This window comes from Pseudorca crassidens, chromosome 8, assembly GCF_039906515.1.
Source record: "Pseudorca crassidens isolate mPseCra1 chromosome 8, mPseCra1.hap1, whole genome shotgun sequence".
NCBI classification, from domain to species: Eukaryota; Metazoa; Chordata; class Mammalia; order Artiodactyla; family Delphinidae; genus Pseudorca; species Pseudorca crassidens.
Window position 1 is genome coordinate 4307624 of NC_090303.1, and position 25839 is coordinate 4333462.

General features: G+C 49.3%; 1 protein-coding gene across 6 annotated transcripts in view; it reads right to left on the reverse strand.

Moving 5' to 3' along the window:
- Positions 1 to 25839, reverse strand: part of GRB10 (growth factor receptor bound protein 10) — a 201202-nt gene that overhangs the window by 122844 nt on the left and 52519 nt on the right. For 4 of the 6 annotated variants that reach the window (XM_067745662.1, XM_067745661.1, XM_067745664.1 and 1 more), the window contains exon 3: positions 13276 to 13373. In XM_067745662.1, coding sequence (XP_067601763.1) covers positions 13276 to 13326 — 51 coding nt within the window. In that variant the 5' untranslated portion in view covers positions 13327 to 13373. Of the gene's footprint in view, positions 1 to 11321; positions 11461 to 12973; positions 13198 to 13275; positions 13374 to 25839 lie in introns of those variants that run through there. The other 2 variants (XM_067745665.1, XM_067745667.1) reach the window with 2 other exon arrangements.

Below are 25839 nucleotides of genomic sequence, written 5' to 3' on the forward strand. Positions count from 1 at the left end.
GTGTAACTAGACCACTTTGCTGTACAACTGAAACGAACACAATATCGTAAATCAACTACACTGTAGTTTTTAAAAAAAGGGGCGTGGGAAGCACAGCACCTCAGATCCCAGGGCACAGCACACTCGGTTCTCCGTCGAAGGTCTGCTTGCCCCTGGGGGACTTCGGGGTCCCAACCTTAGCACGGGCTCCAAGAAGCTGTGCACCATGTCCTTCGTGTATGAAAAACCTTATTGTGACACGAGCCAAACACATAAATCGCCACTGCGACAAACTCTCTGATCCTGAGCAAATAACTGCACTCACTGTGCCTGTTTCCTCATCTATGATGTGAGGTCTTTGCACCACATGACCTCTGTACTTCTTTTCAGCCCCAAAGCCGATTCTATATATTACATACAAATGTTCTGCGGCTAATTTATCCCTAGAACCATGGTTGAAATAATATCATGGGGACTTCTGTGCTTCCAGCCAAGATAGAATACCAGGGACTGCACGTACCCTCTCCTCTTAAATTACCAAAAATTGAAGTGGTTTTCATACACTGGACACCAGGCAGCACAGGACAGCACTCGAGAGAGAGGGGAAGCAGATGTGGGGAGATCTCCCAGGGCAACCCCCCCTCGAGGGCTCCAGAGAGTTTCCAATCGGCAGCGCAAGGAAGGGGTCTCAGGCAGTGTCTGGGGGTCCTTGTAAGGAGGTGGAATTCAAAGTTCAGGGAGGCCGGGGCAGAGAGGAGGTTGTGGCATGGAGGAGGGCCTTAGAGACATGCAGGGGGTGCCCTCGAGGCAGGGTGCAGGCACCCTGTGCAGGCACTCGAGGAAGCTACCAAGGCCAGGAAAGAACCACCAGAAAGAAGCAGGCAGAACCATCCCCAGAGCTCGCACAGGGCAGGATGAAGTCTGCATTCACAGCAGCCACACGGGAAACCTCCTTACACACGAGACGCTGAATCGAGTCCTCAGGAGGGTCTTGCCTTAATAGTGAGAGCAAATCAGGCCTAGACCTAAAGTTACTCTAGGCCCAGCTCACAAAGTTTAAACGCAGGCTTCAGAAGGAGCAAACTGTTTCCAAGAAGCCTAACTGTTCCTGTAACAAATCTCCCAAATATTTAAAGGAACACCCACAAAAAGAAAAAAAAAAAAAAAGCCAGCACTCAAGCATGTAAAATTCACGTCTGGTATCCTATCAAAAACTGCCAGGCATGAAACGAAAATCAGACCCATATTGATAAGAGAAATCAACCAAGAGAAACAGACCTAGAAATGTCAAAGACAATAAAACGAGAAGACAGGTGTGTTAAAACAACTGGGATAAATATATTCCATGTGGGCTTCCCTGGTGGCGCAGTGGTTAAAAATCTACCTGTCAATGCAGGCGACACAGGGTAGAGCCCTGGCCCTGGAAGATCCCACATGCCGCAGAGCAACTAAGCCCACGCCCACGTGCCACAACTACTGAGCCCGCGCGCCACAACTACTGAAGCCAGTGCACCTAGAGCCCGTGCTCCGCAACAAGAGAAGCCACCGCAACGAGAAGCCCGCACTGCAACGAAGAGTAGCCCCCGCTCGCTGCAACTAGAGAAAGCCTGTGCACAGCAACAAAGACCCAATGCAGCCAAAAAATAAATAAATTTATTTAAAATATATATATATATATATATATTCCACGTGTTCAGGAAGGGAAAGGAAAGCATGACCTGATAAGTAAAAAAAAAAATGAAAGATAAACAATGACCAAATTCAACCTCTGGAGAGGAAAAATACACCAATGGAATCAACAGCAGAGCAGATGCTGCACCCCTTCCCCGCCCTCCCTCCATCCCGATGTCTGATCTCCAAGGACACACTGGGAAACTCCCTCCCACCGAGGGCTGGGGTGGTCTGGGGTAGCAGAGCCCCCATGAAGATACAGCAATGGAAACCCAGAGATACTTCAGTGAAGGCCACTCAGCCACCCTTCAGCTCGGTGCCTACGCCAGACACAAGAAGAAGCCTCAAACCCTTCCTAATCCACACTCTAACCAGCCCCCAGCCCGGAGACCAGCCTCCTAACCCCACGTCCACCCACACTCTCCGTGTGGCCACAGCAGCATGTGAACCCAGGCCGTGCCACAGCTCACCCTGAACCGCTGGCTCGGGGAGAAGCCAAGACGTGAGTCCTGCACATATCACACCCCAGGATGGGAGACAGAGGACAAGCCCAGGGACCCCGAGACTGCACCCTCAATCCTCGCACTGTGGCCCTAGTTCAGTCCGAGAACTTGCTCCTTAAGAAGCAGGTTTCGTAGGGCTTCCCTGGTAGCGCAGTGGTTGAGAGTCCGCCTGCCGATGCAGGGGACACAGGTTCGTGGCCCGGTCCGGGAAGACCCCACATGCCGCGGAGCGACTGAGCCCGTGAGCCATGGCTGCTGAGCCTGCGCGTTCGGAGGCTGTGCTCCGCAATGGGAGAGGCCACAACAGTGAGAGGCCCGCGTACCGCAAAAAAAAAAAAAAAAAAAAAAAAAAGAAGCAGGTTTCGTAAATGTATCAACCCCCACTTCACTGGGACCCCGAAACATAACACACCGACCCTGACGATCAGCCCTGGAAACCCTGAAAGCAGAAACTGCCTTTCACGGCTCTCGGCACAAGAAAGCTTTGCCAAACCAAAGAAAAGCAGCCTACAGTTAGTGATCAACGGCTTTAAGCTCATGGGGGACGAGAGAATCCTCCCCAGGGTGACACAGTGACCAGGCCAGCAACCACAGTGCTTCAGAGGTGAGGGTGCCCCACCACGGGGTCACCTACGGATCAGAGAAATATAGCTGATCTTCAAAGAGACTCACCCATTCGACACAAACACACCAAGCTTCTAGTATAAGGCGGGCACGTTAGTGCTTACAGCAAAGATCCTGTCCTTTTGTCTGGAGAAAACAGATAGTAAGCACTAAACATACTATGCAATTTATTTATTTATAATTTAAGAGGGCGGGGCCATGGGATAATAAAAGAATAGCTTGCAGCAGGGTAAGCAGGAAAGGAAACTGCGATTTAAATAAAACTCGATGGAGGACCTCACTCTTTGAAAAGGGGCCTTGAGCAAAGACTGGAGGGCGGAAGGCCCAGGTGTCAAGGGCGATATGGACCAAGGACCTCTGCCCAGGTACTGGTGGCAGCCTGGGCAAAGTGCATTCAATATCTTCATCTTGATCGTGATCATCCTTAACAACCACAGTAGATGCCACTTTCCCTGTGAAATAAATGTCAGATGCAGCCTCTTACGTTTCCGTCATACTTTGGAAGTTTCTACCAATAATAATGACGTGTTTTTCCTATGAGCTTATGCTCCTTTTACGTTTTTTTTAAATTTATTATTTAAGCCCAGTCCCTTTCTCCTGAGCGGGCTCCGCGGCACCTGGAAGCAGCTGTTGGAGACAGCCTTCCCCTCCCCATCTCCAGCAGCCAGGGCAGGACTGAAAACCTTCACAGAACTTCCTACAGCTCAGCAAGCCCAGGAAAACTCCCCAGAGGCTGAAGGCCAGAAAAAGAAATGTCAGATTTCTACCACCTTTCCAGAAAAACTAAAGCACAGTGACAGAAAATCCAGTAAGATCTTCCCTTAAAGATTAATTAGAGGACAATCTCATAGATGTTGATAATAATGGTAGCCTTCGATTATAGGAACTTCAAACACTTTTCTTTTGACTTCTGCCTAGTTAATAAAAAATAATAATAATAATTTTTAAAGGACCAGTGGCCACATTCTCATGGTCTCCCTCGAACATGCATAAATATTTAGCGTGTTCCAGGGAAAGTGCCAAAGTGAGTGTTTACTGTATATGAAGATCGTTGCTGGGTTAATAACTGCAGGGGAGGCCCAGGGAGCAGAGGACACTTTGCCCAAAGAGGAAAAAGTAGCCAGGAACAATACAAGGACTCAGGCAGGCCACTGTGAGACACAGTATGAGCTAACCACGGCACTGAATATTATGGAAACCTAGCTGCTACTATAAAGACCACACGCTTAAATAGGAAATTAGAGTCAAGAAGCTCGTGTTGAAATTACTCCATATGCTTTAATACAAGGAGTAATTTTCAGGTTCCTCCTTCTCCGAAAATGTACCATTTTTGAAAAACAGTTGCAACTGCGAAGCTTCCGTCCATCGAAACATTTTCTGCGTGATCACGACCTGCCCCTGTCCTCCAGCTGCCCGTCCAATGCACCTGCAGAAAGGATCCAGCTTATTCATCCCTTTGCAGCCGAGTGAAAAGGAAGTTCTCCAGCGCCCAGACCAGCCAAGAAAGTGCCACGTCACCCCATCACCTCCAAGACACATCCTGCTTCATCTCCAAATCTAACCAGTCGTTAAGAGGACCACTGCGTGCACGATGGGCCATAATCAGATATTACAACACGGTGACAGGGCCCCGCCCGTGACCCCGTCTTCAGAGAGCACAGAGGTCACCCCAGAGGCTCTGCGCCTGCAGCCTTGGCCCCCCACACAAGCCGCCATCCACCAAACAGGCCCACAGACAGGAGACAAGCACGGCCTCTGATCTGCGGCCCCGGGAAGGATACCCCTGGGGAGACAGGGGGAGCAGGCTCTCCCCGCAACAGCCAGAGCGCACTTTCAAACCCAGAACCGAAGGCACGGGCAAGCCCTGGGCCCCCCAGCTTCCAACAGGGCCATCCTGCTTCTGGGAAACGGGGCAGAGCCTCCACACGGGCTGGGCACAGGTGAGACACAACTCAGGGTTGAGCGTGGAGGTCGCGTGGGCAGAAGGCGGCAGTGTGAGTGAGGACAGCACAGCAGGTGGCGTTCAGGTCTGTGACGGGCACACCACGACCCCCGTCCACCTCCCTTAGAAGGTCCAGCCACCTTTCCTGCAAAGAGGGAGCATTAACCTGAGACCCGGGGGCCCGCCTGGACATGTGCAGAAGGTAGGGTGCACAGGGGCCCCGATGGCCAGCAGCCGGACCAAGCAGGCCCGCCCAGGCCCCAAGGGATGACGCAGATGACAGCCAGAAGTCAGCTGACACCTGAAAGGGCAAGTGCAGGTCCGCAGGCCCTGTCACATGACAGCAATAAACACGAGTCAGGGGAGTGGCTGTCAACAGAAGCCAGGCTGTCAACAGAAGCCAGGACGCTAAGCAGCCCACCAGGAATCCAGGGCCCGAGTCACCATTCCACAAGCAGATCCTGCCCTCTCCCTGCCCCCGCTCTCACTCCGCTGGCCCCAAGCTCTGCCCCCGCTGCAGCAATGAAACCTTACTAGACAGAGCATTAATTAAGTCTGTCCCCTCAATCGACTGACCGGCCTGCCGGCCGGCATCACACACCTGCCCAGCCATGCACAGGAGAAGCCAAGAGACAGGATGGGGAGACGCGGCCCACGGGCCCCAGCCCGAGCTACCAGGTACCAGCCGCGTGACCTGGGAGTTACCAGCACCTGCAAGCCTTGGTCCCCCTAAAAGAAACAGATGCCTAACCTACGCACAGGGCTTGCCCTGGTATCAGATGCAGAACAGAACACATAGAAGGTACTCAATAAATACAGCTCTGTGGTACTTCAGAAGAAATCCAAGACCTCAAGCCCACACTCTTCCAGAAGTATTTAGTCAATACAAACAAAAGCATTCAGGATACAGCAAGTCTGTCCCTCTCTAATAAGAAATGTATACTCTTAAAATTTTCATTTTTCACGGACTCTAAGACACTCCCCCATTTTAACAATTTTGAAATTTAAACACTTTCCAACCTATCCACATTTAAGGATCATACGTGAGAATCTTTATTTTGAATGAAAAGTTGTCATTAAAATTGACCCTTTATCCCATGGCACTTTAGGATCAAGGAAATTCAGTGAGTGCAGAATCCCAGGACACAAACACAACGCTTCATCGCAGGCTCTGAGGAGAGTGGGACCCGTGTGGTCCCGACAACGTGAACACTCACATCCTCCGCAGATACAAACGTTAAGAAAAGCACACCTGTTACCCGGTAGGGGGAATGGCCTTGGTCTGCCTTGCTATTCTCATCTGAAAAGGGGAGAACGTGAGGGGTGGTGGGAAGATTCCTACTTAGGAAAATCCAAGTGAAGTCCTTGGCATGCCAACCAGCACACAGTTAGCGGCTTGGTTTTCTCACCTGTAAAATGGGTATCACAGAGGTACGAAGGTCCCACCTCTGAGGGTTGGTGGAGGGTAAAATCAGAGAACCCAAGTCGAGGAGCCAGAAGTGCTGAATCTTCTCCCCACTAGCCGACCTCCACTGAGTGGTGAGCGACGGGTTCCATCAGGAAACGACGCAGGGTCCCCGCGGTTCCCCCCCCACCGCCCCCCGCACCAAGCGCGTGGCTGACACTGATGGTCTGTGTTTCCTCTGCTTGTCTGTCCCACCAGGGCTGGGAGTCTCCCAGGGCAGGGCTCCCTCCTCCTGCATCTTGATCCTAACATGCAGCCATGGTCGGCTCATCATTCCCAGAACACGAAGGGAATGAACAAATCTGCCACGTGACTCCCAGTGTTGAAAGAAAAGGGCGTTCAACTGATTCCACAAGTGACAGAAAATGTAAACTCGTGTGCTGTTTCCTAACATGTCACTGACCATCCAGGATTCCAATAAATAAAACCAAATGACTACAGTTTGTCACATCAGGGAGAAAATGTTTACCCAAACCAATTCTCATCTATTTTTTTGTGATTTTAATTTTAATTATTTAGTTTTGGCTGCTCTGGCTCTTCGTTGCTGCGCGTGGGCTTTCTCTCGTTGCGGTGAGCAGGGGCTACTCTTCGTTGCGGTGCACGGGCTTCTCACTGCGGTGGCTTCCCTTGTTGTGGAGCATGGGCCCTAGGCACGTGGGCTTCAGCAGTTGTGGCACACAGGCTCAGTAGTTGTGGCTCGCAGGCTCTAGAGTGCAGGCTCAGTAGTTGTGGCGCACGGGCTTCGTTGCTCCGCGGAACATGGGATCCTCCCAAGCCAGGGTTCAAACCTGTGCCCCCTGCATTGGCAGGTGGATTCTTAACCCCTGTGCCACCAGGGAAGCCCTCCTTTTGAAGTGAATTTTCTACAGTGATTTCAAAGACTTGAAAAGATTATAACCTTGAAGTGACAGAGGCATCACAAAAAATCACTTACAAATTCTACTGCTAAATAAGAATCTACACTCTGGGCTTCCCTGGTGGCGCAGTGGTTGAGAGTCCACCTGCCGATGCAGGGGACACGGGTTCGTGCCCCGGTCTGGGGAGATCCCACATGCCGCGGAGAGGCTGGGCCCGTGAGCCATGGCCGCTGAGCCTGCGCGTCCGGAGCCTGTGTTCCACAACGGGAGAGGCCACAACAGTGAGAGGCCCGAGTACCCCCGCAAAAAAAAACAAACAAACAAACAAACAAAAAGAATCTACACTCTAACAAATCAGCAGCTCACGTCGTGTATCAAAATAACAGTTCCCATTTAATGAGGTTTGTTTATGCGCCAAGACAAGGCCCGGGGCTCTACATAAGTGACTTTCATTCTCACAGTGACACTGTGAGCAAGGCACGTACAGAGAACCTAAAAGGCGTCCAGTCACGAAGAGCGTATTGTCAACGCATTCATCAGCTACCAGCTTCCCTGTGCAAAACATCTCTATTAAATAGTGGCTGTTACTAAGTTCAGAAATCATCTTGAACGATTTGCGAAACTGCTTTAGGTGAAGATCCTATCCACTGGAAGAGTCTCATAGAAGTAAGTGATGCCTCATGGTGAACAGACTTGTGGTTGCCAAGGGGAAGGGGGTGGGGGAGGGATGGATTGGGAGTTCGGGGTTAGCAAATGCAAACTGTTACATATAGAATGGATAAACACCAAGGTCCTACTGTATAGCACAGGGAACTCTATTCAATATCCTGTGATAAACCATCATGGGAAAGAATATGAAAAAGAAGAATGCATATATATGTATAACTGAGTCACTTTGCTGTACAGCAGAGATTAACTCAACTTTGGAAGTCAACTACACTTCAATGAAAAAAATAAATAAATAAGTGATGTCTCAACTGCTCTTGGCATCCGTCTCCTCCTACCATGACGAGTGGGAGGAACTGTCCACAAATTTCTTGAAGAAAACGAAGTCCAATGAAAATGCCTCTTTGCCGAAGTATGGGTGAATAAGATGAGAAATGGAGAAGCCATGGGACGACTCTTTGGCTAAAAAATAAATGAGAGTGACCAACTCTGGGAATGGAATTCGATTCCAGAGAATGATTCCAAGTCCAGACCATAAGGGATGAGAGCATCCAGCTCCTTCAGACGCTGCTGAAAGATGGAGGAGCCAGATGTGAACCCAACCGAAGACCCAAAGCTGTGTGTGACTGGCAGTCAAGGTCTCACGGGTGAGCTGAGCCTTGTCCCTGCTGTCCCCACGATGAGGGAGGAGAGAGGCGGACACAAGGAGGCCCACTTGGGCCTCTGTCCACCCAGAAGACTCACTGCACTAACAGATGTCCTAAAGCAGGAGGTGGTCTGCAGAGGGCCAGCCGCTGCTCAACTCTGCTGGTGAGGCCCCAAAGCAGCCACAGATGGGATGTTAACTGAAGGAACATGGCTGTGTTCCAATAAAACTTTATTTACAAAAGCAGGCAGAGGCCGGATTTGGCCCACAGGCTGTGGCTTGCCAACCCCTGCCATGCAAGGGGAGGCTCCTGGCCTGAGGGCTCAGGAATGCACAACTGAAATGGGGCCAAGGAAGCAACCTGCAGAGACGTGGGACTGAGACAGAATTTATGAAATTACCGATGGGGATGTAGGGGAAGAGGGGCTATCGCAGGAAGCCTGCTGTTTCACCCTGTATTGGCAAATGGAGTGGCAGAAGGGCAGGATCACGAGGACAGTTTCCATGACGTTTGACTTCTAATTTAAGCGGATGCGTTTTCAAATCAGGAAAAAAAATTATAAAAGTAGAAATAAATATTTGGATTAAATATCTGAAGATGCGCCAGTGATCTTTTTTTTTCCCTCTATCAAATGTGGTTTTTATTCAACTGACAAGCACTTTTCTATAGCTGCACTTGTGGAACTTCACATGGCAAAAACAGGAGTTTTTGTCTGTAGACTTTTTTTTACCTTATTAAAAATGAGACTGGTCCTAAAAATATAGGTAGAAACAAATTTAAATTCACAAAAAACTGCATTCATGAGTCTGAAGATGAGGATGGGCCTGAGGCTGTTCTGAACCTTGATCCTTGACAGGAGATTCCAGGTGCCTAGATGGCATAGACCCAGGCTTAGTTTTCCGAGGTTGGCCTCGGGCCTGGGTAAGACAAGTGGCAAAGGTGCTGGAGCCAGCTAACTCACCCTTCAGAGGGAAGGAGGCTGGGCTGGGTGTTGCCACTTTCAAGGAATCCGTTTCCCGCGTTATCACATCCTCAGGAACTAAGCTACCCTTGGTTCCTTCCACAAAGATACCCGTCAAATAGCATGACACCCAGGATCGGCACCTGCAGCAGTCCTAACCCAGGGAGACCGCCTGAAGCATCTGGGACGAGCGAAGCCGCTTCGTGTGAGAGAAGAGTTGACGCTCGCTGAGTTTTCCTTTCTGGCGCTCCAGCTCCGGGATGCTAGAAGCTGTGATATCAACCTCTCCATCACTTCGACCCCTGAGGCCACAGACGGCAGTTGCAGTCTCCTCCTCCTTTTCCTCCTCTTCCACGCCACTGGTCTCCTCCATGATCCGAGGAAGGCCACGCCTCCGCCCCAGGCCTTCCTCTGGCCCCGGAGCTCTACCTCAGGTCGCCCGGTTCGCTTGGTCAGAGCAGTTTTCAGTCTCCGGTGCCGGCCTTCAACAATCCACGTGTTTTTCCTGTAGCGGGACATACTGGCCAGACTCTTGTCAATCTCACCGATGCCGAGGGTGGAGCCACTGCACAAGGAAGGCCAGGACAGCAGCCTTCTCTTGGGGTGGCTAGGCCTGAAAAGGCTGGGTGCGCAGGCTGTCACCGAGGGCCGTCTCCTCTCCATAGGCCATGAGGGGCCGCGCAGGATCTCAGACCCGCTGTCTCTTGTCAGTGGGATCTTGGACACCTTCTCCCCCAAGATCTTTAAGGACTGACAGGAACCTTAACAACCTATCTCAAGTTTCAAACCTACAGGTTTGAATCTCAAACCTACATTCAAGCATCTCGTTTCTACATCACAGTTCAACACTTTACTCAAATGCCTGTACCTGAACTCATTTTTATTTTCTGTGTGTGTGTGTGTGTTTCTGAAGGATAGCGAATGCTATTTTATGTATAAAAGAGAAACAAAATGTACCTCATAATAGGTACATAACCAGAACCCTGGAGGATATGGCTAGGAAATAAAAATTTTCTGGACTTGAGAAAGATGACCCAGGGTCCAGGGCGGCCCGGTCACCGAGCCCACCCCCCCGTGTACTTGAGGGACCCAGTTCCGACAGGTCGAGTCAGATTCTGCAAGATGTGAGCCATGAAGAAACTTCTTGGTTCATAGCTTTGGGGATTTTAGAACTGCAGACAGTGGGCTGTAGGCCTCTATTTATAAATCCCCAAAGACCTCTCCTTCCTAAGTGACTGAAATCCAGACCCCTCCCTGGCTCTTTAGGCCAGGTGTGCCGGCCTCTGGCCCCTGAAAAAGCTCTGCCCCAGCCCGGCCCGGGTGCTGCCCCCCAGCTCTGGGCACTCCCTCCAGGGGGTTCTCCCTGACTTCCTGGCCTCTCTCTCTCCCACTGTCAGATTTTCTTTGCTTGAGAATCATGATCATTACTCACAATTATCTCATTTGCCAGTTTCCCCATGACCCTCTCCCCGACTAGGAGTCAGGAGCCCCAGGAAAGCAGCTTCTGCAGAAGAGCTGCCACCCAGCGCTCACACTGCAGGTGGCACCCGGCTGGTGTTCAATCAGCATCCAAGGAATTCAGGAGGAACTCCCTGGCGGTCCAGTGGTTAGGACTCCGCACTTTCACTGCTGAGGGCCCGGGTTCGATCCCTGGTCGGAGAACTAAGATCCCACAAGCTGCACCGCACAGCCAAAAAGAAAAAGAGCAAAACAAAACAAACAAACAACAAAAAAACCCCAGGAATTACAGGGAACGACTCTCGGTGGGCGATTGAGACCAGGCTGGCCCGGTGCCGGGTAACTTCCACACCCCTCTCCCAATCCCCGCGGCACCCTGACAACACCATGCACCCTTGTTCACCAGCAGGGGCACTGAGGCATCTCATGGTTTCCCCCAAGGCCAGAGAACCATGACAATATCACAGTTTAAAGGAACAGCCTAAGTCAAACAGTGAAGTAGTCCACCCCCCCTCCACCAGCCCCCCCATCCCATGCCCCCCACCAACCTGCTGCCTCTGTCCCTGAAGCAGGAAGCAGGGTGATTAAATGCACAAAATCCTTCTGGTGCTTCTATGTCCAGAACAAACTCGACTGAGCAGCGACTCATTGACTGAACCCTAATCCAAGCCACAGCGATGAGTGAGCAGCTAGAATGAGAACATTATTTGTACGCTGACGATCTTACAAAGAAATTCTTCTCGCTAAAAACTTGGAGATGTATCTATTTGCTGTAACTGCAGATTACTCAAGACCGAACGCATTGTAAATCATCCCATGTTCTGAGAAATTCTGGAACTGTCGGCTGATTTTTCCAGGAACAGAGGGTGAGAGCTGCCAAGCCCGCCTGCTGGACTCTCGCAGGAGCGCAACAGTGCCTGCAAAGGCCGCGGCACGGCACGACGGAGCCCTTCCTCCCGGGGTGACAGGCTCCGCTGGCAGGGCCCACCGTGTGTCCGCGGCCTCCTGGCTCCTGGGAAGAGCCTTGGGCAACTGGGACGGCGACTACAAACACCTAACACGTCCGCGAAGCCAGGCACTGGCTACAGCTGGCACTCCTGCCATCCCTGCCCGGACCAGGGGAAATCTGAGATGCCAGTGGGTTGAGCTAAGAGGGCTTTGGGGTGGAACCTTCCCTACGTCCTATCTGGCCCTTACGGTTCACTCTGTGACCAGCAAAGAGGACGTTGCTCGGCTAACTTGCAGACACACTTCCCCGGGGAAGGTTTTCCCTGCAGTTCACTGATGCCATTTCCCTGGGAGCGCTGGTGCCAAGTGTGAGGCTGGCAGGCTGGGGTGACAGCCAGCCAAAGCTAAACGGTCAAGTGAGAGCTGAACCCATGACCACAGCGGCATCACGGCGTTTCAACCGACAGGGCGAGGCAACCACGGCCTCTTTAAGACCAGGGAATGATCACCCGGGAGGCAGAGGGCAGGATCCGGAGAACGCTCACCCACTGAACAGGCTGGGGGTCCCCAGCAAACTTCATGGCTCTGCGAAGGTTTCAGCCCCCTTGTCTCGCTTGAAACTGACTGTGGCTTTGTCTCAAATCCAGAAATCACAGTGAATGCTACGCCTAATCTCCAGTCTTTCTTCCAAGACCTCTTGCTCTCTGACACCAAAAAAATTAAAAAGATACCTCTCTGCAGCCCCTATGCTATGGGCAAATTATCATCACTGCAGCTAAGCACAGACTTCACAGACGAAGGGAGAGAAAAGCAAGCTCAGAGGAGTGCAAATATCACATCAAGGGACTTCAAAACGTACGACTCCTGCTGGAAAAACAGAGGCCGGGAGAAAGGTGGCACAAGTGCTTCACAGGCTGCAGGGCTGAGAAGGAGAAACCAAGATTCACTTGTCAAATCCAAAGACCTAAGGATCAAACGTATCTGTCTACACCATAAAGCAAAAGTTCAAACGAAAACCTGCCACAGGAGATAAAGGACACTTACAGATGAAACTCGTCCAGCAGCCCATGCAGAAGGGCTGGAGGTGAACCTGCGGTCCCACAAAGCCTGCCTGATGCTATCGGGGTGGGAAGGGCTCCACCTGTGACAGGCAGGTCACTGCTGGGCCGAGGATCTTCTCCTTCCTACTTCCTCGTCCCAGAAGCTCATGCCTCTGCTTGAAATCCCAACATTCGCCACCCTTCCCACTCACCATCTGGAGTTTCAGGGCCCTGCAGGAGACAACACAGGGCCCGCTTCATTGCAGGGAAGTGTGCACTACAATGCAAGTCTTGTAGAAAAGGATGCTGCGGTCACAGTGATGATGAGCTCTTCCAAGCAAAGCAAGGAAGGCCATGTGAAAGTGCCTGGTCTTTGCGCTAAAGGGCGCGTCCACAGCCCCACTCAGCACTTCCTCCTTGACCTGCTAGTGATGGGTGGTCAGGTTATGAGCTACACTTGTGCCCCGGCCCTGGGCCAGACACTGCCAGAATCCGCTGCCACACTCACTCATACCTGGTAGTATGGATGGTGCAGAAAGGAGTCTGGGCCGCCCGCTAAAGCCATCGGTTCCTTCCTGCCGTCTTCAAATCGCGTGGACTGGGCCGCGGCACCTGGAACGAAGACAGACCGTGAGAAGCCCGGCCAGAGGGAAAGCCCGCCGCTCACCGGCGGCTCAGGGGCAACGCGCCTGCACAGGTGACGCCGGACGCCACTCGGATCTTGGGGGCGCCAGGGGGCTGGCACCAACTCCAGAAGCTCGAGCAGCCACCTGTGGTCACAGGGCCCGTGGGGCAGAGGCACTCAGAGGGGTGAGGGGGCGGCCATCCACAGTTATTAACACCCTGAAGACTTTCTGAGACTGGGCAACACAGACCGCCTGAGTCCAGAGAAGCACTGTGGGGTGGTGGGGCGTTGCCGGCGTCCTCTGAGCACCACCCGTGTAAATGCTGCCTCCACCAGCCACAGCCTAGAAGGAACCACTGTCAGTGGACGTCGCGCCGCCACCTACAGAGTCCAGGCGCTCCCTGCAGGCGCCATGCTGGGAACAACACTCATGGGCGGGGCCTCTGGAATGGACCTTAAGACCCGCCCCCGACTCCCGGGAGGGCTGGAGCGACATCAGCTCCGTGAAGACGCACACTCGGCTCCTGCAAGGAGCCCCCGACGGGCAGGGAAGGGAGGTCCTGTCTTCCTCCTGAATCTCCTGGGGTACAACCACACACCTGATCTGTACGAGGCAGTCAGTGAGAGTTTCGGAGCCGACCCCAACAAACCCCACCTCCCGCAAAATGCAGAGGACTGGGGCGGGGGTGGGCGGCACAGCACCCTGGTCCGGACTGGACACAAAAAACGCCACGCCTGACACTCACAGACAAGAGGCCACCTATGATGTGACCTTCTCCACGAGAAGAGCCCCCTTGTCTGACACACACACACACACACACACACACACACACACACACACACACACACACACACACACACACACACACACACACACACCATTCCTCTCTCTCAGAAATCACCGGAATTAAGAACATTTTCAGGAACGGTGGCAACAGCCATTAACATTCTCTGTCATAATCCACCCCAGAGGCATCCTGGACCCTCGGCCCTGAACAATTCATGACTCCTGACCATGCAAGGCTTTCTCCAGCCTCTGCACCCATAGGCTTTGTTCTCAACTCCATCAGCAGCTAAGTCCTGCTACCCTGTAGGAATGAGCTCAGGGATCACCTCCTCCAGGAAGCCCCCCTGAATTGCCCCTCACCAATCACCACCACCCACGATAGCTCAGTCAGTGTCCACTCTGGGCTCACACCCGTCCTTCCATCTGCCACACTGAGCTGCAGATGCCCCTTCTTGGTCTCACTCCCCACAGATGAACCCTGTGCTCCCTGGTAACAGAACTCTCTCCGTGGCAGCCCCCAGCCTCACTCTCAGGAAGCACCGGCGGAGAGACACTGCCTGGCTCTTCAGGGCCTGTGTCCACGCAGGCAGGGTTCACAAAGGGGGCTCAGGGGGCCCTCAGCATCACCCTGTCAGAGGGGAGAAAACCAGACAGCAACAAGGGCCACCTGCCACGTCCAGGGCTACCTGGAGGGACACCCTCCGCCCCTACGGGGACAGGTGGGCATCCAGTGTCCCCTCCAAGGGGACAGCTCACCCCTGAGGCTGCGTTTCAGTGAACAGTAACCAGAGCCTCGATGATGCGTGAACCGGGAAACAGAGCTGAGAAGGTGTTTCCCAATCTTACCCTCCGGGGCCTGTAAAGGCTTACTTCCCTGAAGTAGCTTTACTATGAGAAAAATAAGAGAAATTGAGAAAACGGTTCACTTCTCTCAATGAAAGAATAGAAAACCCAGGAAAAATGGGACTGGAAGAAACACTACAGACAAGGACCTGCTCAGGACAAGACGAACCGATGCTGGTTCCAGCTGAACCAACACTGCAGGGAACTAAATCCACGGGAGAGAAATTCCAGAAGCACCACAAACAGCCCACAGAGAGGATGAGCTAAAGCACAATGGCACAATGTGACATGCAGGACGCAGAGGACAGACCGGGAAAGACCAGAAATCGTCACGGGACAGGGCTCCTCACATGTCAGATTTCTCCCTCAACTCACATCACAGGCTCAGTTTTCTAGAACTCAGAAATAAAAGACTCACAGAAGCTTCTCAGAGGAAAACTGAAAGACTTAGGTAGGGCATAAAATTGGGGATACTAATTCCACCAAACATGATTGCAAAAATAATCAAGGTCAGATCCAGTTATGGGCTGAACTGCGTCCCCTTCACCCCGCCCCAAACTCATATGTTGAAGCCCTAACCTCCAGGACCTCAGAACGTGGCCATATTTGAAGGTAGGGTCTTCAAAGCAGTAATCAAGGCAAAATGAGACATTACCATGGGTCCTGATCGAACGTAAGAGATGAGGACACAGACACACACAGAGGGACGGCCACGTGAGGACCCGGGGAAAAGACGGCCATCCACACGCCCAGGAGAGAGGCCTCAGGAGGGACCAGCCCTGCCCACACCTTGACCTCAGACTTCTGGCCTCCAGAGCTATGGGAAAATAAATTTCTGTTGTTTAAGCCACCCAGTCTATGATATTTTATTATGGGGGTCCTAGAAAACTAATACAGATCCCAAATTATTAAAACACTACCAAACTGTCCTCACAGCTAAAAGGAGCAGAAGCATTTACTGTCACCCAGTTATGTCTTCTGCGAGGTCTCTGGGACTCTTTAAGTCACCCGCACAGAAACACAAGGACGGCCCGTGAGAGGCCACTGGGCTGCAGAGACCTGGCAATGGTAACAAGATGGCGGAGGTGCTTTGTCCCCACGGCAGGACGGGTGAGGCTGGTGGCCTCCCTGCAGCCTCCGCAGGACCGGCAGCCCCCAGGCCTTCAGGCTCCTCTAGCCCTGAGGCCACTCGCCCCCGTGGCAGTTTAGTCTCCTGTGTCCGTCTGTCCACATTCTACCACCCAGCCCTTTAACCAGACACCAGTGGGGGGTTGCTCCGAAGGCATTCTGTAGAAGTGGAAACATCTGCAGACATGGGACTTAAAATGAGTCCCCTCCACGGTGGGGGTGGGCCTCGTGCCACCAGCTGGAGGCCTTAAGAGCAAAGATGGAGGTTTCCTGGAGAAGAAGGAATCTGGCCTCAAGGCTGTAGCAAACTCCTGCCCCACGGATCCCAGACTTGCCGGCCTCACCCTCACTGGAGCCGATTCCTTAAAATAAATCTCCGAATACACACACACATTAACACCCCAACCACTAGCTGTAAGAGCCCAGGATCACGCCACGATGCCCCGTAGGCCTCCCCACCGCAAACACACGGCCGCGTGGGTCTGACGACTCTATGGGCCACTGCCCAGCACCCGCCACGTCCTCGCCACCCCCCAGCCCTTTCAACAAACACGCCTCCTGCCTTCCACCCTCACTGTGGCCACGCTTTCCTGGGGGTGCTGTTTTTCTCCCCTTCACCTCACTCCCAATGGCCTGGGGGAGGGGTCAGTGTGCTCCAGGCTCCTCCTTTCTGCACAGAGGACAGCCCCCCTGGCCCCTCAGGATCCTCTCTGTGCCCCTCCCATCAGGCTGTCCCACGTCCCCACCTCCCCTGCTGTCACTGCCCTGTCCCCCGCTCACCCGTGCATCCTGCTTGCCCTATCTCGCACGCCCTCAGGAACTCCTGGATGTAGGCGACGTATGGAGACGTACTGTTTATTTTCCCCTGGAAGCTGCAAATTTAATGGAGGTTAAGAGTGCCGAAAATATTTAAATGTGCCAGTTTTACCACCTAAATATCACCTTTGAAAGTACTGAGTCGGCCAATAAGTTCGTTCGGGTTTTTCTGCGGCTACGGAAAAACCCGAACGAACTTTTTGGCCGACCCAATATTTGCCAGATGTGGTTTCTTCCCAGCCAGAAAAATACATATCCCATAAGCCCTGTTGAGCAGGTTCTCTGGGAAAAGAAAACTACCGTTAGACACAGCAAAAGGTTTGGATTAATTGGCCTCTAATAAGATAGATCAAACCCAAAGCTAACATCCCATTCAATGATGAGAGATGGAAAGCTTTTCCCTCCAAGATCACAAACAAGGAAGGTGAGGATGATCCTTTTGCCACTTCTACTGAACAAAGTGTAGGAAGTTCTGGCCAGAGGAGTCAAGCAAGAAAAAGAAATAAACTACATCCAAATGGGAAAAGAAGAACTAAAGTTATCTCTGTTCACAGATGACATGATCTTATCTGTAGAAAACCCTAAAATTTACAAACACACACACACACACACACACACACACACACACACACACACACACCCTAGAGCTTAATAAATAAATTCATCAAATCTATAGGATACAAAAGTCAACATGCAAAAATCAGGTGTGTTTCCAAATACTAACAATGAAAAATCTGAAAAGGAAATTAAGAAAACAACTCCATTCAAAATAGCATCAAAAATAATAATTAAGAATAAATTTAACCAAGGCAGCAAAAGACTTGTGCACCAATTACCAAATGTTGCTATAAGAACATAAATAAGCTATAAGGCAAATATTATGTATTCATGGGTTGAAATATTTAATATTGTTAAGATGATTAATACTATCCAAAGCATTTTATAGATTCCATGTAATCCCTATCAAAGACCCACTGGCATTTTTTGCAGAAATCGATATAATGTTTCTAAAATTCATAAGGATTCTCATGGGACCCCAAATAGCCAAACACATCTTGAAAAAGAAAAGCAAAGTTGGAGGACTCACATTTCTTGACTTCAGAACTTACTACAAGACTATGGTAATCAAGACAGTGTGATACTGGCATAAGGACAGACATAGACTAATGGAACAGAACAGAGAGCCCAGAAATAAACCCTCACACATGGTGGACTGATTTTTAACAAAGGTCCCGAGACCATTCACTGGGCAACAGGACAGTCTTTTCGACAAGTGGTTCTGGGAAACTGGATATCCACATGCAAAAGAATAAAGCTGGACTCTTACTTTACCCTACAAACAAAAAGTAACTAAAAATGGATTAAAGACCTAAATGTAGAGTTAAAACTATAAAACATACGGAAAATTTTTCATGATACTGGATTTGACAATGATTTCGAGGATACGACACCAAAAACACAGGCAACAAAAGAGAAAAACATATAAACTGAACTTCATCCAACTTAAAAAATGTGTGCATCAAAGGACACTCTGAAGAGAGTGAAAAGACCCACAGAAAGGGACAAAATAATTATAAATCATATATCTGATAAGGGCTTAATAGCCAGAATAAATAAAGATCTCCTGCAACTCAACAACAAAACAGCAAAAAAACAAATTCAGAAATGGGCAAAGGACTTGACACTTCTTCAAAGAAGATACACAGATGATCCACAAGCATGAAGAGACTCTCAATATCACTAGTCATTAGGGAAATGCAGATCGAATCACAATGAGACACCAGGAAAATAATAAGTATGGTGAGGATGCAGAGAAATTGGAACCCTTCTGCATTGCTGGTGAGGATGGAAGGTGCAGCCTCTGTAAAAACTGGCATGACAAGTCCTCAAAGAATTAAACACAGAATTAACGCAAGTTCCAGCAATTCTATTTCTAGGTATACACCCAAAAGAATCGGAAGCAAGAACTCAAACAAGTACCTGTACACGCATGTTCATAGCAGCACTGTTTACAACAGCCGAAAGGTGGAACTAAACCCAGTGTCCGTTGCCAGATGAATGGGTAAGCAACATGTACTATAAACAAACAATGGACTATTATTCAGCCTTGAAAAGAAATGGAATTTTGATACACGCCACCACATGGATGGACCTTAAAGACAAACAATGCTAAGTGAAATAAACCAATCACAAAAGGACAAATACTGTATGATCTTACTTGTATGAGGTACCTAGTTTAGAGACAAAAAGTAGAATAAAGGTTACCAGGGTCTGGGAGGTGGGGGGTTTGTTTAATGGGCACAGAATTTCCGTTTGGGATGATGAAGCAGTTCTGGAAATAAATAGCAGTGATGTTTACACAGCTTTATGAACATAATCCACTGAGCTGCACACTCAAAATGGTTAAAATGGCAAATTTTATGTCTTGTATATTTTATCCCCATGTTTAAAAAAATTATTGATAAGTTGGCTATTCAGTGAGCTTCCTTTAATAAAATTGACAACTTTCACTAATTTTTATAACACAACCATGAGAGCAGGCAGAATTTCTTAGGATGCTAACACTCAGAGATGTATAAAGAAGTGATTCCAAATATAGCTTTTGTTTATTCAAGCTTTTCCATTTTGATGTATCTTGACCCCTTCTCAGTTCTGTGACTCTGTGTAACCCACTTGTCTAGGAGGTGAAATTGAACCCATCCATCAAGTCCTGCATAAAAATTATCTCATAATTTGTCACCCACACCTGACAAAGACTAAAAGCTCTATCATTATCCTGTTCTCATGGAGACTAAAAAACCTGTACCCACTCTGGACAGAAAACCTCACTTCTTTTTTTTAGTTGAAATATAGCTGATTTACAATCTTGTGTTAATTTCTGCTGTACAGCAAAGTGACAGTTATATACATATATACATTCTTCTTCATATTCTTTTCCATTAGGGTTTATCACAGGATATGGAATATACTCCCCTGTGCTGTACAGTAGGACCTTGTTGTTTATCTATGTAACAGTTGGCATCTGCTAACCCCAAACTCCCAACCCATTCCCTCTCCCAGCCCCCTCCCCTGTAGCAACCACCAGTCTGTTCTCTATGTCTGTGAGTCCGAGGAAACCCTACTTCTAAATGCCTTACAACAGTACAGAGGTAATGATACACTGTGCTGCTTTAACGAGGTTAAATTGTTAATCATCCGTGGATTTAACAAAAATGGTGTGCTCCATACAGGTACTGAGGAACAGTTTCCAAAGCAGGTCAATATTGCAACTTTCTATCTACGGTGATAAAAGGGATTCTCATTAACACGCGTAGAATGACGAAGAAATTGTACCCATCACTACTGTCTCTTTCATTCCTTTGATTCAAGGGGCTCATCGCTAAGTTCTGCTTGCTGTCTTATTTCCATACGTCCCTTTACTTCTGAAAGTTCAGTCCTCCTGCGCGTGAATTCCAATCTAAATAATGTATGTCCCATTTCAACTGAGTTTTGAACTTGTAATAAAAATTTAAATAATCTTCTTCATAAAGTTTGCCCTGTTCTCCTTATTGGACTGTAGTTCAGAAACACAGTTCAGGCAAAGTCAAAAGTTTGCTGATTCTAGAGTCAACATTTTTCTTAACACTGTCAATATTTACACTTCTGGACCCAGCAGCTGAACTTGAACATGCCTTTGTTCTTTTCATGTTTATGTGGTTTTCTTTTTTTTCCACTTTAAGGGCAATGTGTACTAAATTAAAATGGTACAATTGTCATAAACGTGAAAAGTGCTGCACTCAACAACCCTTTTTCTGAAAAGTACGTGGGGCGTTCCTCCCTGGAACCCTGCAGACTCAGGCTGACGCAGATGACGTGCTTATCCGTGCCTTTCACATCACGACCAGCTACAGATGACACTCACGGTGGATTTCAGCTGTTCAGCACCCCGCCTGCCGTGAGGGTGACTCTGATGAGAACGCTGACTGTGGTGGACGCAGCGGGTGCCCGGGTGGATCCTGCAGCCTCCCCGTGACCCCGGCTCAGCGAGTGCGAAGACTACACGCAGCCTGCCCCAATCCATCCCCTTCTGCTCTGTTCTCCTCGTTAAAGGTGTTTTCGTGACCTACGGACTTGATTTCCAGGAACAACAATGGGTTGCGACCCACAGTGTGAAAACAGGGTCAGGCTGGGGCCTGCGGTCCGCGCCCACCTCCAGGTTTATGGGCTGTCCTCCTGCAGCCTGGAGGCTGCTGCCCACTGGCCTGTCCATCCCCACACTGCCCCCTGCTTTCCAGGCACCTGCTCCAGACTGGTCCCTGTGCCCACCTCCATCTCTGACCCACTCTAGAAAAACACGACGCCTCTGCTTAAGGCAACCAGCCATGCCCAGGACCCCCTGAATCCCAGACTGTGTGAATGGGCCCTTTCTGTTTTCAGGTAACCACATATCCAGAATGAGCATTTAATACTGCTGAGAAGCTCCGCTCCACTTCCTCAGGAAATGTTCTTTGTGCTCCCCAGAGCGTCTGTTTCATTCTTTCTCTTCTCTCCCCGCAAACGCCGCCCACCTTTTGATGCCTGCCACACCCAGACAGCACGTAGTAGGGCCTCAAGAAGCATCTGCCAACTAATAAGGCTAAACGGTATCACAGTATAATAAACAATGTGCAATAAATAATGTATAACATATAACGTATAATAGCATAAAACTAAATAGTACAATTGTCGGTGGACAGGTTAAATAATAAAATTTAGTTTAAAAATTAAATACTGTGGTCATTTCATAATAAACTTAAATAATTACACTGTACAACTTAAACGTATACAGTTTTGTATGTCAATTATATCTCAATAAAACTGGAAAAAATTAACAAAAAATTTTTAAAAGAAAAAACAAAAAAATTAAAAGAGAAGTTTCAAATCTTAAAATGAATCCCTGTAGGATTTGTTAAAAAGAAATCTGTGGCTTTCATAAAAGGCAGAGATCCTGCCCCTTACTAGGGAAAATATAACTGCAATGTTCATGATATTTTAAGATAATCACTTGCAGAACTGAAAGCAGAATACTTGTCTTTTCAATCATAATAAGAGGATAAAAATAAACTAGTAATACTTGAAACATCAAAGGGAAAATAGAAAACAGGCAGATGAAGAAGCATTCAAAGCAGAAAAAACTGGTTCAGAAGATGGATGACATATGGAGCAATAAATGTCAACTGTCTAATTCCCTTCTTCTGAAAATAATATTCAAAAATATGCCGATGGGCTTCCCTGGTGGCGCAAGTGGTTGAGAGTCCGACTGCCGATGCAGGGGACACGGGTTCGTGCCCTGGTCCGGGAAGATCCCACATGCCGCGGAGCGGCTGGGCCTGTGAGCCATGGCCACTGAGCCTGCGCTCCGCAACGGGAGAGGCCGCAACAGTGAGAGGCCCGCGTACCGCAAAAAAAAAAAAAAAAAATGCCGATGTAAAACAAAATACCCAAAGCAAAGTGAAATAGAAAAGCTTTAAAAAGAGAGCTAGAAAAGGGAGAGACAGAGACAGAACAGGCAAAGATACAAGAACACACACTCAAACACAACAATAACAGTGGCGGCAATGATAGAAAAGTATCTTTAAAACAAAGAAACACTAATCCACACAGATAGAAGTGTAATCAGTAATGAGCAAAAGCAGTATTAGGTCTTCACCCTCCAGATAACAAATCAACACTATAAACGAACCTTCAATTATAAAAGTGGATGCTGTGCTTCCGTAAAAAGTTTACACTAACAGCAAACCAACCAACCAAAACCCTAAGACCTCCAAGGAGGAAGTGAGAAAAAGCGTTTGTTGCTGGACACTTGTGCTCATCACTGAGGGCAAAGGAAGGAATCAAAGTGGGATCAAAAGAATGCACAACACCCTGCAATGGTGAGACAGAATTAATGAATAGGCATGAAAAGTGCACACGTGCAAATATTTACAAACACCTGTGAAATGATTTTAAAAAAATACTAAGCCACAGAGAATATCAGTGCCTCTCGCTAACACAAAGATCTCTGAGCTAAGAAACACCTGTGCTGAGCCCCTCCCCCCGTGACATGAAGGCTAAGAAACACCTGTGCTGAGCCCCTCCCCCCTGTGGCATGAAGGCACAGACCCGATTCCACGGGTGCCAGGGTGGACACAGGGACAGCCGGCCACTGTGCCAACCCGCCCACCACAGCCACAGCCAAACACAACACAGCTAGAAATTAAAAACATCTGTGTAAAAAGCAACAAGTCAGCCACTTGAAAATTAAAAACAAGCACTGGCCTAAATAGCTGGTCCAAGGAGAAAATTAATACAATAACCGTCTCTGGACAGTTAGGTCAATGAGCACCGTCCCTCGTGGAGAGAGGTAACACAAAGCAAGAGACATGACAGGAGAACACATAAGGCCATGACTCCTGCACCGTCTACAAAGGGAAAAAGAAATTATATAAACAATGTGAATCCAGCCTTGAACCAGAAGGAAGGAAATCTGGTCAAAAACAAACCAGAAAGCAAAACATAACAAAGTTTATGAAAATCCAAGAAAGATAATAAAAGACAAAATTCTTAAAAATACACTTTAAAAACCCACCAATGCACGAAATTTTAATTAAGAAAAGGAATATAATGATTTTTTTTCATCATATGGTAATTTTATGGGCATTAGTAAAGAAAGAAATCTGGTAATTTCAATGAAATTATAACTTTCATTAGAAATATATACCAAAATCAGAATAAACTAAAAAATAAATCTTACGATCAAATTGAGTAAAGCCCACCCTCCTGGGCTTCCCTGGTGGTGCAGTGGTTGAGAGTCCGCCTGCCGATGCAGGGGACACAGGTTCGTGTCCCGGTCCGGGAAGATCCCACACGCCGCGGAGCAGCTGGGCCCGTGAGCCGTGGCCGCTGAGCCTGCGCGTCCGGACCCTGTGCTCCGCAATGGGAGAGGCCACAACAGTGAGAGGCCCGCATACCGCAAAAAAAAAAAAAAAAAAAAAAACCAACCCACCCTCCTTCCACCTATATATTTCCAGTATAAAGAAAACCATGTACTTGTTTAGACCAGGCCTGGGCTAACTGTGTCTATGGATTTGTGTGTGTACGATTCCCACTGTTTACAAGAGGAAATGAGCAGAATGGTCAAGGTCCCAGGGCTAGTGATGGGAAGGACTGAGGAAGGTAGGAGAGCTCAGTCCAGAAGTCCACTCCCTTAACCAGAACCCAACAGTCCTATGGTTTTCAGATTATGAACAGACAGCACAGGTATCACCTGGGAACTTGTTAAAATACAAATTTCAGCCCAGACCTGGGCCTACTAAATCAGAGACTTTGGGGATGAGGGCTGCAAAGCAACATGTTTTTCAGGACTGTCAGGCGATACACTCGGGCCGACCCGGCGCCCACCACTGGGCTGCGCAGCAAATCCATTCCGGGAGTTTTTAAAACTCCAATTACCTGGGCTGGACCCCAGACCAGTGAAAACAAGATCTCGAATTGGGAGAAGGGGCGTTGTTTTAAGCTCCTCGGGCGCTTCTGATGTTGAGAACCACCGCTCTCATCTTTTTCTTTTACAATTATTATTCCTTTTTTTTATGATGTTGGCAAGGGGAAAAAATGGAAGAAAAGTGCGACAAAGCTTTGAAGAATCACGCCTCTCCTTCTGGGGGGTGGGTTGGGGGGACCCTACAACTACAAAGCTGTTTGAAGTGAAAAATACACTCAGCTTTCAAAATGGCCATAACTGAACGCTAAGGGGTAGACTCCCAACTGGAAGCTTGTGCCCCGTCTGTTTTTGCCTTTGAAAAATCTATTATTTTTTCCTATGCAAATATAAAGAATCCCTTTTAGAAGGCCGGTTTTCGCCTTTCTCCATCAGGCATTGGTGGAAGGGCAGGGGGAGGGGTGCAGGTTAAACAGCCATCAGAACTACCTGCAGCAAAGAATGACCCCATCATTGCAAACTGTGTGTCCTTAGGGACCAGGGTCTAACTCTGACCACGTGTGCGAGCAGGACCTAGGACTGCACATCTCAGCGCTTGGAGAGACTTGTTTGAAATATGCTGTTTGAACTGTATGATCTCACTTACACCTAGACTCTAAAAAACACAACAAGCTAGTGACTATAACAAAACAGAAGCAGACTCACAGATTCAGGGAACAAACTAGTGGTTACCAGTGGGGTCAGGGGGCAAGGTAGGGGTAGGGGATTAAGAGACACAACCTACTGAGTATAAAATAACTAAGCTACAAGGATGCATTGTACCACATGGGGAATAAAGCCAATACAGACCCTCAACCAGGGCACTGGACTTCTGAGACACGTCCCCACCTCTGAAGCAGGGGCGTGCGGGCACGGAGGTTGTGCGTCGGGCACAAGACGGGATTGCTAAGCCCATGCTCAGACGAGGTGGCACCACTGGATGACGTCAGGAGACGAGGGAGGGAGGACAGCCACAGAGGATGGGCAGGCTGCACAGGGCAGACCTGGGGACAGCACTGGACACAGAATCACAGGGACCACACCCTGTCCTGCTCACGCCCACGTCTGCAGAGACAAGGAGGACACCCGCCTGCCTTGGGTAAATGTGTGCCCTGGACAAGGTGAAACCCACACGGGCGCAGTGAAACCTAGACCACTCTGGCACCTGTGAGCGTGGCCATCCCAGTGTCGCAGATGAGGGCACAGGCTCTGAGATGCTGGGTGACCTGCCCAGGGCCACACAGTGACACAGGACCTCACGGACGGGGAACCACTGAGGGCCTGAGAGTCAGAGCAGAGGACGGATGGGGTGCCCCCCAACATTATGGGATCCTGCCCGTGCACGACCAGGGGACCTTGGAGGAGGGAGGATGGGGCAAGAAGAAAAGCCATTATAATTTAAAAT